Genomic DNA, 16,799 nt, shown 5'->3' with positions numbered 1-16,799 from the left:
TTGGAGTCACTTAGCTTCAGCGCGCTGGTAGCCGTGTTCTCTCACGCACTACTTTGTGTCTTTGGCAGTAGTGACGTTTCATTGTCCACAGTCATCTTCAAGTTTGCAGAGAGATCATCCATTACCAAGAGTTCTCTCTCTTCACTTTGCCCCCCCTTTGTGGGGCAAAAAGAAAACCAAAACCCCCCAAAACAAAAACAAAAAAAAGCAAGGTCAACTTTTCACTTGTCGTCAACCCTGAACAAAGATGGCTGCCAAAGTTTCGGCGGAAGGCCCAATATTTTTTTTTTGTCTTGTAAAAGAACATGATAATCTGTCTAATACTAACCAATATCAGTTTATCAAGTAGGCTGAAGCCTTTCGCCCGTCAAAAGAGCCAGTCACGATGAATCCTCCGTCTTCGTTTACAAGTTTCACCTGTAAGGATTTTTTTTTTCTTGTTGATATTTTTTGCGCCAGGGTAGTCTAGTCATGATTTATTAACATATATATTCATATATTTATATATAATCAATACATATATTAACTTATGGGGATTTTTTTTCGTAATTTTTTTTTATTTTTTTTTATTTTTTGCGGCCTGAATTGCTCCCTGCTAAAAATTCCACACCGCAATGGTTCACAGTATTAATGCGAATAAAGAATGAAATCAAGAAGATACAGCAACTAAAGAAAGGGGTGGGGTTTGAGGGAGTTATTAGAGTGTGTGTGCGTGTGTGTGCCTGTGTGTGTGTGTGTGTGTGTGTGTGTGTGCGTGCGTGTGTTTATTGGAGGGGGCTTGTGGTGTGGTGGTGCGAGGGCAGGTTCGTAGGCAGGGAAGAGTGGGGCTGACTATGCCTCGTTTTGATCAGACTGAGGAAGAGTAAAAAATATAAGGTTCGCCTTGAAACGGGCAGTCTGGCCCAAAACCCCGACTCCACGGATCCACAGCCCCTACAGTAACACCACCACTGCCCCACCCTTCATTCTGAAGGACCACCCCCCCCCACTCTCCTGACTCCTCTTTCCCCATCCTCCCCCATGACTCTTTACAAACATGTTCAAAACTTGTTAAACAATGGTTCATGGGAAAATCATGCATGTTTCTTTTTTTTTTTTTAATGCATTTTTACGCTGTTTCCTTTTTTTTTTCTAAAACAGAAACTGCTGTGGCACCCTCAGAAACTCCCCTCCCCGTTGCGTACCCTTACTTTTCAAGTCCCCCGTCCCCATTAAGCCCTCTCTTCTTCCTCTTACTTCCTTCTATCGTCATGATCAGTCCTTTTGCTGCCTCCCCCCCCACCAAAATTCCTCAGATTTTTATTAGTGTCTGTGGTCCGTCTGTCAGTTTCATACAGGTGTGGTGCGCCGGTTGGCGGTGTTGCTGTGGCCGCCTGAGTCTTTCAGGTCCTTCTGGATGCAGTTGTGGACCTGGAGGAAGTTGTGGTCCCTCTCGGTGGAGTTATAGGTGGCTGTGGGAGTACCCGTTTGGCCCTTGGGCAGCGTATACATGGAGAGCTCAGTGGAGGGCAGCGTCCCGAAGCCCTTCAGGCCCACCGGCGATGCCTCGCGAGAGTGCGAGGGGTCCGTGGAGCGGGACGAAGAGCGTGAGCGGCGTCGATAGCGGTAACGGTAGCTCGGGATGCGAGTGATGGCCGCACCTTGGAGGTAGTCGGCAGCTCGCGCCCCCACGCGTAGCTCTCGATGGCGGTCGATGAACATGTGCACGGCCAGCACTCCCACCATTTCAGCCATGATGAAGGAAAGGGCACCAAAGTAGAAGGACCAGCCGTAGGAGTAGCTGTTCTTCTTGGAGTCACTCTTGGAAGGGTCCCCAGCGTTGGCTGATATGTACACAATGATTCCTATGATGTTGCTTAGGCCTGCGAAGAAGAAATAAAAGAAGTTAGCTCAACATTCAAATAACTAAAAACCCAGAGCTTCGCAAGTTCATAGTGCTTATTTGACAAACTTTGTCTCTTGTTTGGATTCTTATAGCAGCAGATAATAGTGTCAGGTGTCATTAATCACAATAATAGCAGATTGTACTCTTCAAATGATTTATGGCCTGTCAGAACGGCAGATAATATCACAAACTCCCTTCTGGAACACTTTTGTTCAAGTTGTTTAATGCCTGTATCTCTGAAACATGGTGAGGCCTTCACACCAGAGGTTTTGAACAATGCACTTCTCATTTCAAATCAATTTTTTCTTACTATTGTCAGACATTCAAGCCAAAGCTCTGCAAACAAGATGTCCATCAATGAACAATCCATGCCAAATGTGCTTAATCTTCAAATCAATTTGTACATTTCATATGCCTATTTTATCCTCCACGAGTATTGTCCTTCTTGGTCTTGAGACAACATTTTCACATCTTAAATCAGTCTTGGCCTCTTACGGTCTTGTTTTTGTCTTGGTCTAGGGATGCTCTGGTCTTGTTCTTGACTACAATACTACACCATAAGGTTACGAGGTAGTGGAATCCGTGTTCAGAAAGACACCCAATAGCATGGCTACTTTTTTACTTATTTGGCGTATGATAGTAACGGCTTGAAATGCCTTGATTACCAAATACCAGCTGAAATCTGGATGGATTTCAACAGCTGAATGAAGCAAAGATCGAAATGAGTTTGTAACTTTCCAGTGAAACTCAAGCAATTTGACTCTTTTGGTCTTTCTTTCAATGTCTGACATGTTCTATAAATATCCTAGTTTTAGTCACACAGAAATCTTTTGCCAACACGTCCATTGGTATTGGGGAGTGTATGTGAAGACAAAAAAGGTGCAACAGTCGGTGCTGATGTCGACGATAAAGGACTTTACTCAATAATATTTCAGAAATGTGACACAGTAAGCAATTACAGCTTAGTTCAAGTCCATTTTCCAGCGGTACTATTTACAGCGCTCCCCAGAGGTTAAAAAAGTATTCAGGCTGTATTGCACGAAGAAAAAACCCCAAAATAACAAGAGTAATCAGAGATTTCTGACGTCCGCCAAAGGTTGACCTGGACTCAGAAAAAAATGACCTCCAAAATGTAATGGAATCTTCCATGGACTAATATCTATCTAATTTTCGACAAAATCGGTTCAGTAGTTTTGACGTAATCTTGCTAACAGACATACAGACAGACATAAATATATGCCAAAGATTTTAATACGTCCATTGGTCACATGGGCGGGTCAACGTGTGTGTGCGTGTGTGTGTGTGTGTGTGTGTGTGTGGGTGTGTGTGTGTGTGTGTGTGTGTGTGTGTGTGTGTGTGTGTGTGTGTGTGTGTGTGTGTGTGTGTGTGTGTGTGTGTGTGTGTGTAACACAAACCAGAAGCAGACTTTTTCATATCCTTTTTTAATTTAGTTTAATTTCATGCAATATACAAAGAAACCAATGAATTGAGAAATCAAGAAACAAAGCACGGAACAATTCAACAATCAATGAAAACTAAAAAAATTCCTTAAAGCCAAAGACAAAGTCAATCAATGTCATGAAGAAATCAATAAAATGAAATGGTCCCACATCAGCTGTGGGCTAACGTCAGAAAAATCAAACATATCTTTTCATGAACGTTATGAAGAAAGTTATGTATGAAAATGTCAAAGAATCAGTTGAATCCATGAATCAAAATAAACACAATAGGAAAAAAATGATCAAGAAATCAAACACACTGAATTGGGGAATTTATTAAAACATTAAGAAATCATTAAGCAACGGACCGAGGAATCAATAAAAGTCAGTTCATGAGCCAACCCCACAGAGCAATGCAGTCTTTAATGCACCAAAGGCTTCTTGTTGGTCTTTCTTGAAGGAGTTTCCTCCATCACCTCATGACTCTGAGGGCAGGAGGACTATAATATAGAGCTCCTCCTGCTGGCATGGTTCCTCCCCGTCTTTCTCCTCCAGCTGGGCATGAAACTTGTGGCAGAAGGAGACCTGCTCACTGAGATGAGCTTTCAGCTCCTTCAGCTCTCCTCAAAGATGTTTTTCCCTCTTGGCTGCAGCTTTAACCAAGAAGGCTATCTCCGATTCCCTCATCTTCTGGAACGTGTGCTTCGATCCCACCACATAACTAAGATAAGATCTTTTGCATTGTTGCAGCAGTGAATGGACAATAATAGGAGTTGCATAGAATATGAACAATAATAAGAAATATAAAAACAAGATATTAGCTCTTATACTTTTCAATGAACTGCTCATGTGAAGCCCTGATCTTGTTCAGTTCTTCTTGGAAGGTCCAGTTCTCCTGTTTCTCGGCCTGCAGCTCAGATGAAAACTCCTCTTGGCTGACCGTATGAGCCAGCTGCAGTGCTTCTCTGTGCAGCTCTTTCTTTTTCCTTCTGCTTGGTTGTGTTGTGGACCTGAGAAGCCAGCTTGGTGGTGCTGAGAGTCTCCACATTACAGCATTGCAGCAGCCTCTCCAGCTCTCTGGTCGTCTCTGTCTCATGCTTAATGAACGCCTCTTTGACGATCTTCTGCCACTCCATCTGCTGCTTAGTTTCCTGCAGGTCTGCAGACGGTTGCTGGACATTAGCCTTTTCAGCCTCCAGGAGATGATTCAGTCTCCTTATCTCTTCAGGGGGCCTGGGGGTGTCTCCTGAAATCTGAAAGAGTCCTGCTGATGGTGCACTTCCAAGATCAGTTCTTCTTTTGATGTCCCTTGTTGCTGTTAGTAACAGCAGAACCCATTTATAATCAAATGTAAAGCTTTGTGTCTTTTGTGATTCTCTATCCTTGTTTTATGAATATTCCTAGTTGTTATGAGGTCACAGTGATAATAGACAACCCCAGGACACTCAGTCAATATAAAGGAACTCTGATGAGTCATTTCAAAATAAAATGCATTTGAAAATTGGAATATGACCAAACGTTAGATGATTTCAGAAGATTTCAAGTTAGAATAACTCCAAAATTCCTAGTTGTTAGGAAGTCATTCCACATCACAGTGATAGTAGACCATCCCAGGATACCACACAAAATGTTGATGTGTCACTTTGAAATAGAACAACTTAAAAAATTTAAACACTACATAATTTCACCCGATTTCAAGTTGGAGTTAAAGCTGCAACAAGTGTTGAAAGGGTCCTTGCTATTTGCGGGACTCTAACTGAGAATGTCACCTGAATAGTGGACAGATGTGACAACATTTTAAATGTTAAATGAAGTATCTAGCTGAAAGTATAGCGAACCTGCAGTGCTTCAAATCTGAAGGAGTTTAAAGGTAAGTTGAAGGGTTATCCACTTCGATGTTAAAAAAGAATATCATTTTTCATCACAACTCAATTATCAGTGAGATCGGTACCCATAGTCCACTGGGGGCAGTATTATCTTGTAGACAACAAATCCTTAACCTCTGTTCATTTTTTGTCAGAACTCTGAATGCCTAAATGCTAAAAAAGTAAGGACTGAGTTGTGCGTCACAGTGTTGTTCTGTCTTGTACTTTGTCCTTTTGTGTGTTTCTTCAAGTCAGATTTCCTCAACTGGTGTTTCTCATGATGTGGTGTTTGCTTTGCTGTAACCTTGTTTCCATCTCTGTCTCGCAAAGCCTTTTCCCAAAGCTTCTCTTCAGTTCCTGTCTAGTTTGTCCATCTTGTCTGTTAGTGTGTGCACCATATCATATTTGTTTTCCCAGTGCAAGCGTTTTGATCAGGCCTGTAGCAGACTCAGGCCTCACTGACATCATAAGTGCTTCATTAATCAGTCCTAAGTTACAGCAACTGTATCCCGAGCGATGACACAATGGCTGTAAGGGAAGCTTTGTGTAATTCGAAGGCAAAAAAGTCTGAAAGTGATCCTTCACAGATAAGAGGAGGGCAGCTGATCAATGAGGGTGACAAGGAAACAAAATACACTCAGAATAAATGGGTAACTTATGAGATGTATGTTTCTACAGGCATTAGTTATTGACAGCCGACTATTTATCTCGCTCTTTCTATTTTTCCCTCTAAACTGGGGCAGACTCACTTCTGACTTACATCCTGTCTGAGCTCTTTAGCCAGTCAAACTCGCATCTTCACCACCTCACATTTTTCCTCTTCATTTACCCGTCTTTTCCCCCAGTTTTGTTTAAAGGGGTCATATTATGTAAAATCCACTTTCTAATGGTTTTCCAACAGTAAGACACATCCCCATATCTGGGAATGATGCCCCAGAAGTGAAACAAATCTGTCATCTTTCTCCCTGGCTTGTTGAAGTTTTTAAAACTTTGTGCTCTAACGAGCGAATCAGAACTCAAACCCTATATAGTGTCATCGGGGGTTTAGCCAATCCCAATCAAGGTAGGCCCTCCCTTTGACCCCCGCACTATTAGGCAGCTCTGCTCTGCTCTGCTCCACCAGAGGAAGTACTTCCTCCTCTTCCCAAGATGGGCATGTGTGGGTGGAGACAGTCCAGCTCACACAGACACAGCAGATTTTGAATGCAGCTCAAATGATCCCGTATTCAAATGGCTGAAAATCAAGAACAAGCTGGATTTGGGGCAATACAATTTGAATACGGTTTTGGACTAATGAGACCCATGTGAAAGTGTTTAAATGCTATCTAATATGACCCCTTAAGATTTTGATTTATTATTCTTAGCATACCATAACACTCGTATGTGAGACACTGACATGGATAGACAGCCGGACAAATATGAAATATAAAGAAACAGTGTACGAAGACAGAGGGGGATTAAAAAGGCAGACCAAGGTGTTGGGACTGTGAAGGCCTGATTGAGATGGATCAGAGCAAAAGAGTATCAGGGACAACTTATTTTTAGAGTGTAATCCCAGTGGCCGCCCCTTAGCCTAGCAACAGGGCGAGAGAGGCAGACAGCGATAAAGAGAGCGAGCGAGGAAACAGAGAACGCAGCTCTCACTTCTTAGTAGTTGGAGGGGAACTAGTTATGTAGCGCAGCACAGTAGGTCATGGCCTAGAACCACAGTACACACATTCACGCACATAAATACACAAACTTGCTTGGGTTAAATAAAAAAGGCAACGTGCAATGTTTTTGTTAACCTGACTTGATCCTCAGGCGAAACACAACTGGTGGTCATTAACCGCCATTGTTAAAGACCAATTAACAATGACAATGTTCAAACAATTAATAATGGTTGCATTTACTCATTTGCATTTCATTTCAGTTCAAAAGCACATTTTGGTTTGTTTCTCTCATTTCATGCAGTGATTCCATATTTTTTAGGTTGAAATTTGTAGTTTAGAAGGTTAATAAATTGTAGCCTCATGCTTTTTAAAAAATATAAACATGGCCTATTTTAGTAATAAAGAACCCGTGTTTGACAAATATATGTTATATTATTGTCGTACGAGAATTCAGTCAATTGCATTTTTTGAAACAACTGGCGGAGTTACTTTAAAAGTTACATAAACAAAAAAAACAACTACCGTATAATTGTGTGCAAGCCTTGGGGCGTCTATTGGGAACATGTGAGCGCAGGGCAAAACATTCTGCCACATATGATAATTACATGTGTCTTTGTTGACACGGAAGTAGCTCAGATTTGTTTTGGCAGTCGCGAGAAGGGCTCGGCGCTTGTCCAGAGTCACCGACCGGACCCCCTCCGCCGACCCGCTTTTCACCCAAAGAAGGAATCCGTCCCGCGAGAAACCCCCCCCCCCTACGCCGCGGACATCAATAGGACGAGGGAAGCATGTCAAGTTTCCCGCAGCGGGAAAAGGGGGGGCGACGAGGCGACTGTGCCCTCAGCCGCAGTGCAAGCCCAGCCCCAGGCGGGGCAGTGTTAACAATAAAAAAAACTAGAAAAAGTTTATTGGCTGTTGTTTCTGCTTATTTTATCAAGTAGTGAGGCTTGTTCTTTGTGCGCGCCACATCTTTGAAAAAGTAGGAGTGCTCTTCTACTGGGAACGATACGATAGTTATTAATGTTATCATTATTCTGTGTTATTAAGGCCTCGTTCTTTGACAGTGCTTTCAAGTGAAAATTGAAAATGGACGTTTGATGCATTTTAGGTGTCCGTTCACACGACAGAGTCGCTTATAACGTCGCTCGCCTCCAGAGTGTCATGACTCCCACTACATATTCTGCTGGGACTTGGTAGTTCCATAGTTGAAAGTCACTTTAATAGCAATCAAACTTGGTGGTCTGTCAATAAGAATGTCTGTGTACTCACCTTGGTTAATGTTGATTACATGTTGTTCTCTGCGTGCATGTGTGTGTGGTTTTGTTACAAAAAAAACCCAACAACACCAACTCATGTAAAGGTTTTCAAAACATTACCGTGTCAACGGGACAAAAACGCAAAAACAATTAAATTAGATAAAAAAAACAAATAATGGAGGATTTTCGTCATTCATCATGAAAAATATGGGGCACTTTTTTTACTCAAACATGATTCATCCTTTGCAACCTAAAATGACCCAATACCACAACAAGGACCCAATATTTTCCTGACGTCACCAAGAATCTCTACAATCACAACAACTAACATAGTAAGATTAAAACCTCTCTGACGGTCTCGGTCAAAATGTTCTGTTCATACCAGCGGAGACGAAGAGGATGCCGGCGCTGAGGATGATGTTGTGGCGTGACTTGTAGAACTCGCTGGCGGCGATGCACAGCCCCCCCATGAAGAGCAGGATCACACTCAGGATGGGGAAGATACTGGACGCTCGTACAGCGCCTGGACACAAAGGCAAAAGGGGAAAAAAAACTGAATTAAATTAGAACTATAATTTGTAGAAAGAGGTGATTGAACAAGTAATAGCCGGCATGGAGGACTCTTTGTATTAAACTCAATTGGAAACACGTCGAAAACATAGATTTTCCAGAACATATGACACCCAAAATGTACCATTAGCTAGTGGTAATATTGTTATTAAACATAGTACAGCAATGTCATTTCTCAGGCAGCTGCATTTGTTTTGAAACTGCATTACTAATGAAACCTACTCCATGTTCAACGTCTGATCAGAAATGCATGTTTCTATGATTTCAGCAGGTTTGTGTTTTGAATACACCAACTGCATTTTGCCTCTTTTTCGAAAACAGCGTGTGTGAAGCGGATTTTTGAGCTGGCCTTCCTTAGGTGGTGCTGGAGCGCTTCAGGGCTCACCAGCATGGGAAAATCTCTGAGATTTAGACTTAGAATTGATTCATAAAAGAAATATGTGGCATGTAAACCTACTAATGAATTCATTAGAACACATTTTTTTAACTGAAGTCCATCTAGGTGTGTAATATATTGCTGCAATACACAATAAGTTACTTCAAATAGGAAAGACTGAAAATTATTTAGTGCAAAATTCTCAAATCTCACAAAACAGTTTCAGAGCACATGTAAAAAAAAGAATACCAGAAATGTGTAATTCAGAGCATGTTACTAGCACAAAAGTGGTGCTTTGTATAACCAATTGATCCGAACAATTTAAAAATGACCTTATCTGGAGGGGGATACTATTTGATTCAAGCTTAAATACTTGTTCTCATCCTGACACACTTTGAAACCCCACTCTCAGTAGAAATACTTTTTCTTCATGCTGCTTTCCTTCCTCTTCCGTCTGCAGATGATCTCAACCAATGGGCAGCATCTGTGTCCGTCCATCTGACCCCTCTCCATCGCCCTATCACTCCATCTCTCTCTCTGTCCATCCTCCTCCTCTCCTTATATCAGTCTGTCCATCAGCTATCTGTCTGTTTGCCCTCTGCCTGGCAGATTTGCTGATTGGCCTCGGGGTTGTCACGGCGCCACCGTGGTCATCAAGCTTCGGAGGCGACCAATGTCACATTCCTGAGCCGTTTTTTCAGCAGATGGGCTTTTTCTTTGTTGCATAATTTGGTTTTCCTTGTACATAATAGTAGCTTATACAAAGATGGATTTCCAAATGACTACACTTAGTAATGTTAATCACATATTAAGTCAGATCAACATGAATGAGTAAAACAGAATCCAAGGAAAATAAAGAAATTATCTGACATTTTAAACTTTTCTGTTTGTTTTCAAGGCTTCTTGTCAACTTGCCTCTTCCTCCATGTAAAGGTGCAATTTCCATCGATGAACATAAGGATTTAAAAGTTACCAAGCCAATACAAAAGTGACATTGTCTTCCAACCAGGCCTTCCAACCAGATTTCGGGAGTAACTACATTTGCTCTGGCAAGGACTCAACATCCACATAGAGCTCCACATCCAAAACTACAACTTCGCAAGGAAACGTAATGGCTGCGAAAAACCATAAAAGTATGTTTGCAAACGTTAGCAGCGTAGCATGAAGTAACAAATGTTTTCAATCTTCAATCAACCCATCTTATATACCATCCATTCATCTTATACACCACTGTAGCTAATTCAAGGTCGCGAGGCGCTGATGCAGATCCAAGTTAACTGGGTGAAGGCAGGGTCCAGCCTGGAGAGGTAGCCAGTCCATCACGGGGAAAATACAGAGGCAGACAGCCACACCTACAGGAGATTTACAGTTATCAATAAACCTCAAACACGTTTCTGGACTGTGGGAGGACACTGGAGTACTCAGAGAAAACCCACACATGTGCAAGGAGAAGGCACAAATTACACAAAGATAGACCAGGTACAGACTCGAACAGGCAATTTTGTCACTATGGAGTGAGAGTTATGGAGGTATTATTGGTGAAAAAGGTTTGTGTACTTGTAAAAGTGAATTTGTAGTTGTGTACCGTGAGTTGTGTACCTGTAGAATAGCTTTGTGTACCTGTAGAATTGTTTTCTCCCCACAAATACAACACCACACTTACAAAGTCACAACTTCTTAATTACAGGTACACAAATCCTGTTTTACAAGTCACAGATTAAGAAAAATGTCATGCTGATATTTTTCCTCCAATTGTTGCAGTAAATCTGGTGAAAAGCATATTTGTGCACCTGTATCCATGTGAAGTTCTTCCACATAAGTCACAGATTGTTTTCTTCAACTACAAATCAAACATCGCGGCTTCCCGCCGCTGAGATATCTGGGGAAAAAGTCAACGGAGAGAAAGGCGGTGCTCATCTGAGATAATCTCTGACAATAAGAACAGACAGTTCCTGATGTCAGAAGCTGTGTGTGACTTTCACAAGGACGAATCTAGATGATAATTAGCAGAATCCACACGTGTGAGAAAAAAACTCTCTTTTAACAAGAAAGACATTCCAGAAGCATCAAAATCCGAAGCCACCTGAATTGACGAGCTCCATGACTGTATGCGGGTTATCTTTAGAATTAGGCTGTTCTGGGTTTATAAAGGTCAGCTCCCACCAAAGGTAGCTGAAGGTTGAAATTTGTAATGTGGTGACAGGGTCATGACCAACCGTGGCTCAGTGATGTATGTGGGTAGGACTGGGCAGCCCTCTGTGAGTCAACCCATATAGGAGCCACTGTATCTCCAACTGTTAAAAAAAGTAATGCTGAATGTCATAAAATGATGTGTGATGGAATGATATCCAACTCGCTTTATTTTGATGCAGAAAGGGTTGCCTACCTGCAGGTCTGTCTATTTCAAACCCCGTCCACCCTTTTGAGTTTGCACCATGATCATGAGAGCCTAAGACCTAGACCATGGAGCTATGGAAGAGTTTCTTCAAATCTTATAGTGCATTCGTACTGTCTGGACTTGAGAATTTCTAATTTGTATTGATGTCCCTTTCTTGGAAAAACAGAGTTGTGGCATTCCAGTTCATAATAGCGTTGCAAATCGGAAAACAGAGGAGTCCATGAAAGTGGTTCCCGTGCATTCATCATGTAGAAACATCATATCATCATACCCACAGGCAACACTATGGTCAAGAAATACTTCTGTGCTGTAAAAAGTATTTACTCCGACATGTAAGGGTAGGCACAGTTCTGATGGATTTTAAAGTTGGGATCCGTCAAAGCTTCACTGAGTTTTCCAACCCAACTGGTCAAAGTCTCCTTTTAATTGTTAACAAAAAAAATGCCAGAAATTTCAAGAATTAATCAAATGGAATGTATCATTCCCCCAATTAAAGATTTGTGAAATATGTTATGTTGAACAAACACGACCGATCAAGCGAGTGCCCACCTTGGATACGACTACTAATGTAGCTATGAATGTCTTTGGTGCATGATACTGCAGTGAAGTCCAGGCTGTTGTAATGGAAAAAAGAACCCACACAATATTGGAGGTCGTTATAGTGCTAACCAGTGGCTGATCAGAATCAACAGCCCATTCAATCAGGCCACATCTTTCAAATTCAGTCCAAACTTAGCTATCATAGCATAACGATTTCAATAACATTTTATTTACGACACAGAAGCTGTTTAATCCAGATTCATTCCCATGCTTGAATTTTTTTTAAAGATGAATAAAGCCCCGTTTACATTTTCAAACAAAAATGGAAAGCTTATTGTTTTCTGCACTCGCGTGTGTCGTTTCATTATAAAGACAACCAACAGCGCCGACTCGTGGCGTGGCATGGTTTTCAGTGTTTCTCCCATTTCTGTGTAAACGGACTCTTTTTTTTTCAAAACGCTCCTGTGTAAATGTGTAAATGCAATGTTTTTCTGAAACGAAAACGCAAATAATGATGAATAGTTGCTTGAAACATTGTTGTGTAAATAGAATAGAATAGAAATAGTTTATTAATCCCACAGGGAAAAACTGTGGCGAAATGGATAAAAATCAACTGTCGTCCTTAATGTGGTTTAAAATGTCACCTGCTCTCTATCTTTGTTTCCCTTCTATCCCTCTTCTTTGCTTTGTGTATCTCTTTCTTTTTCCATCTTTCCAATATAGCCGGACTCTGTTGGTTTCATTCACTGAAGCGGATCAAATATTAAGGTGACCTCAGAGTTGGCTCTGCACCAAGATCCCCCCCCCCCCACCCACCCTCCCCCTCCTGCTCCTCTCCTCCTTCCTCCTATTTCTTTTAACCCCATCTCCTCGCCTTCATTGACAGGTGCCGTCAGGGCAAATTGTCTTCAAGGTGGATTGCACCGGCCGCATGAAGCGCATACTGTATGCACACAGAGGCACACATGCTTTTCAGAGTAAGCAAAAAAAGGCCTTCAGTCATGAGCACGCACACCTGCACTACACTTGATTTATCAGTCACTTAGAGTGAACACACTGCTGGCTGATATCCTGCACAGAGCACAAACTACCATGGGCCGTTTATATTATTTGACAGCGAGGTTGTATTTGCAATCAAATTTTTATTGACTGCTTATTTTTATCGACCACGTCCAGCGCGGCTGCTGCTCTTACACCTGTCAGGCTTCGCACAGCGACATTTGACACGTAAAGTTTCCAGTGGCAGCGATGACCATAGTCATTTTTAAAACAGCACTTTCTTGACGTCAGAGAGGAAGGAAGACCTGCTCAAGGTTGGAATTGCGACCCAGTACCTAAAATGTGCCTGATGGACTGACAGCTGTCATTGCCGATACATTTAAGAGGCGGAGCTAGATAGCTTCACTGGTTTAAAACTGGTTCTTTACTGAACTTTGTGATCTTTATATGTACTTGATATCATTTAAAACAGTAGATAGGTGTTATAGCACAATGTTATTGCTGAGTGGTCTATATTCCGCGCGTATAACCCAGCGGCGCAAGAGCTTCTGTACAAGACTTCTTCCAACAACTGTTTGGCAAAAGTGTTCATCTAGATAGAGAGAAAATATGGAAATAACACCAAAGTCAGAGATGCACTGTGAGCGATCCAAGATACAGATGTGAGTGGAAACGGGACAAGTCAAAGCAAAGCTGCGCGATCTCAACAAAGAGAGGCACAGATTCGGGGCGAAACATAAAAAGCAACCGTGGTGGAAAGCTGATTTTCACAAAAAGCCAGAATAGAGGGATAAGTAGGGAAATCAATAGAAAAACAGATGCGGGAAGAAAAGAAACGGGAGCAGAGGAGAAAAAACGAGGAGTAGACAAGACGAGAAGCGTGAATGCTGCAGGCCTTCATTTCTCTGTGAAGCTGCTTTGCCTCCAGCGATTCCTCTCTCTCTCTCTCTCTCACTCTCTCTCTCTCTCTCTCTCTCTCTCTCTCTCTCTCTCTCTCTCTCTCTCTCTGCACTTGTGCTTTAAGCAGAAGGCAGGGAGTTTAAAAAGAAGAATTTTTAAATGCGCTGGCCTCCAAGCGCACCCTGCCACCAAGCACATCATGATGCAGAGAGAGAGAGAGAGAGAGAGAGAGAGAGAGAGAGAGAGAGAGAGAGAGAGAGAGAGAGAGAGAGATACCAGCTGAGACTGAAAGAGTTTCTGTGGAAGCAATGTTGGGGAGACATCTAGAGTACCGCGTCTTTGCAGTTCCTTTGCTCGGCATGCTGGAGGCGACTGTAGGGACTGAAATCAAAGTCTCACCAGCTGCTGATTGACTTGAGGCCACCCTGCCTCATCACAATGAACCAGGCATACCGTCAGTCATACCTAGAACCTGCTCACCAAGTCGGATTATTCACATGCATCTGCTATATCCACAGGGCAGGGTTTCGGAAAAAAAAAATCCACGAGCTCATTTTGATTTCGCCTGCCCAACAAATTCCCAATTTCTTGAACTATGAATGAACAGAACACAAGAAATACCTTTTTATGAAAAAAAAAAGAAGATCAAATCATGCAACTGTGCAACTGTGCAACAAAGAAAAAAATAGATACGTTTGACTGAATCCAACACATGACACATAAAACCCAAATTCAGATGAATAAGGCCCGATTTACATGACAACCATGTCAAGTGAAAATGCTAAACTTTTGATGTGTTTTGGGGGTCGGCTTACAGGATGTTTGTGCTCAGAGCTACAAAAATGTCACTTTTTTAAAACAGCTCCCACGGTGGAAGTTCTTGAAAATGCTGTGTCTCCATGGAAACAGAGAAAAATGCAATTTTTCTGAACTGCTGCTACTGCACATGCCGTATAAATAGTTCTTCTGCACATGCATGAGGAGATGGACAATAAAAACTGCGGTGGCCTCCAGAGTCATGACTCCCAGTGCATATTGTCCTGGGACTTGGTAGTTTTAGAATTGAGAGTCTCCCGTAGTGGCACTCCAACTTCATCATCTGTACATACAAATGTCGGTGTACTCGCCATAGTTAATGTTTATATTGTATTGTTCTCTGCATGTGTGTATGGTGACATTCCAAAACAACCAACAGCAACAACTTGTGGTCTCTCATGCTGACGACATCGTTTTCAGTGTTTCTGCCATTTCCATGTAAATGGACATCATTTTCAAATTGTTGCTGTGTAAATGCAAAACTTTTCTGAAACAAAAAAGCAAAAACGATGCGTTTTCAAGAGTTCAGAAAGATCCTGGCAAAAGAACCTACAGGATGGAAGAAGTGACACAAAGGTGTTTGTACATTGTTTTTAAGAGTAGCTATGATAGAAGAAACCTTGACTTTGCATATTTGCTCTGAGGAATCCACAGATCTATTTTATTGGTTTTACATGTTCCAATAATGTATCGCAAGAAAAAAAACACTTGGAATGTAAATGATGGATATTCAAAGATTTAAGAACTTTTCTTTGGTGGTAATGCACTAAACATAATCGCCAGGCCGTAAAAATAAGCAAACTTTTATAGAGCAACTCTGAAGCTGTGTTTGCATCAGCACTTCCTACTTGCTCCTTGTGTTACCGTGGTAATGGAAACACCGTGGGGATTCGATGGAGCGACCATCGGTCAAAGCAACGACAGTTTCAGTTAGCCTGATGCTAATGGACATTAGAAAAAGTGCAGCTGGCCTCTCCACAATTTATTAATTACAGGAGAAGCCTTCATTTAACCTATGACTAAGATTACGAATTCATGCTATACAAGATAGATTCACGAAAAAACAGTCATCAGACGTGAATAAAGTATTTAGCTGAAAGGCGTTCTGATGATGAGGTTTGTTATTACACAGGCTTTCAGCAGTTTTGCTGTCGACTTTAAGATTTTAAATGACAAGTGGCAGCACAAAACTGGTCTTTCAAAGCAATAACCAGAAGCACAGTTATCAGTGCTTTGGTGGGGAGCACATTTACTTCCAAACACATTGTGAGCTAGATATTGCTCTGAGATTTGAAAGCAATTTGTGAAAGCGACCAGCGAGGGGATCAACATTTGATTATCTGCATCCATCAATCTATCCATTATCCATACCCACTGATCCTGAAGGCTTTGTGTTATGATTGTACGTTGAGAAATGATTGTTCAAAGGAGGCGTAGAGAGACTCATGATGACAGTGTTGCTAATGATGCTCCTACAATATACATCCGCAGTTAATGATCGATAAGGCTAATTATCAGCCGCTTGCTTCTCTATGATTATTTTTCTTATAGAAATTGCAAATGAAGGCAGTTGAGCAGCATAAGGCCTGATTTACTATAAGGTCTAAGAATGCTAAATCACATTCTCGTGCAGGTATATGTTTTCAGTTTGCATGTGGTTTCAACAATGAATAACACCATAAGTAACATCATGCAGAAATATTTAAATTGACTTTTTTGTGTGTATTATTTACATGAGAAAACAATCTACAGTAAACTATTGTTTGGGTAACGATGATTGAAGTGATTGAAGGTGAGCGACCACAAGCATGGACTGAAATGTGATCCAATGGAGGCGGACGATGTACAACATGATCTGCATGAAACAGAAGAAATTCTGAAAGGATTGTAAGACCTACACAATATTGCACAGAAAGTCTTCGATTAAAAGATGTGGACGTTATCAAATATATCAGAGCTTTATTGCAGTATTGAAGATTATTTTTTTCCAAGTCAAAGCTGTTGTCAAAACAGAACAGACTGAGAAAAGATGGAAAGACATATAGGGCCAGCTAATGAAATTCCTCACAGCACAATAACAACAGCATCTCTGCCGAAGGCTGA

The 16,799-nt window shown here is 41.6% G+C and overlaps 1 protein-coding gene across 1 annotated transcript in view; it reads right to left on the bottom strand.

Moving 5' to 3' along the window:
• Positions 1-1,102: 1,102 nt before the first annotated feature.
• Positions 1,103-16,799, bottom strand: part of cacng2b (calcium channel, voltage-dependent, gamma subunit 2b) — a 78,886-nt gene continuing 63,189 nt past the window's right edge. Inside the window, exons 3-4 of the mRNA XM_080464623.1 lie at positions 8,480-8,620; positions 1,103-1,862 (exon numbers count right to left, since the gene is read on the bottom strand). Coding sequence (XP_080320749.1) covers positions 1,330-1,862; positions 8,480-8,620 — 674 coding nt within the window. The 3' untranslated portion in view covers positions 1,103-1,329. The remainder of the gene's footprint in view (positions 1,863-8,479; positions 8,621-16,799) is intronic.

This window comes from Lipophrys pholis (assembly GCF_963383615.2).
Source record: "Lipophrys pholis genome assembly, chromosome: 5".
Taxonomy (NCBI): domain Eukaryota; kingdom Metazoa; phylum Chordata; class Actinopteri; order Blenniiformes; family Blenniidae; genus Lipophrys; species Lipophrys pholis.
Note: the sequence above shows the minus strand (reverse complement) of the source record. Positions and strands in the feature narration are given on the sequence as shown.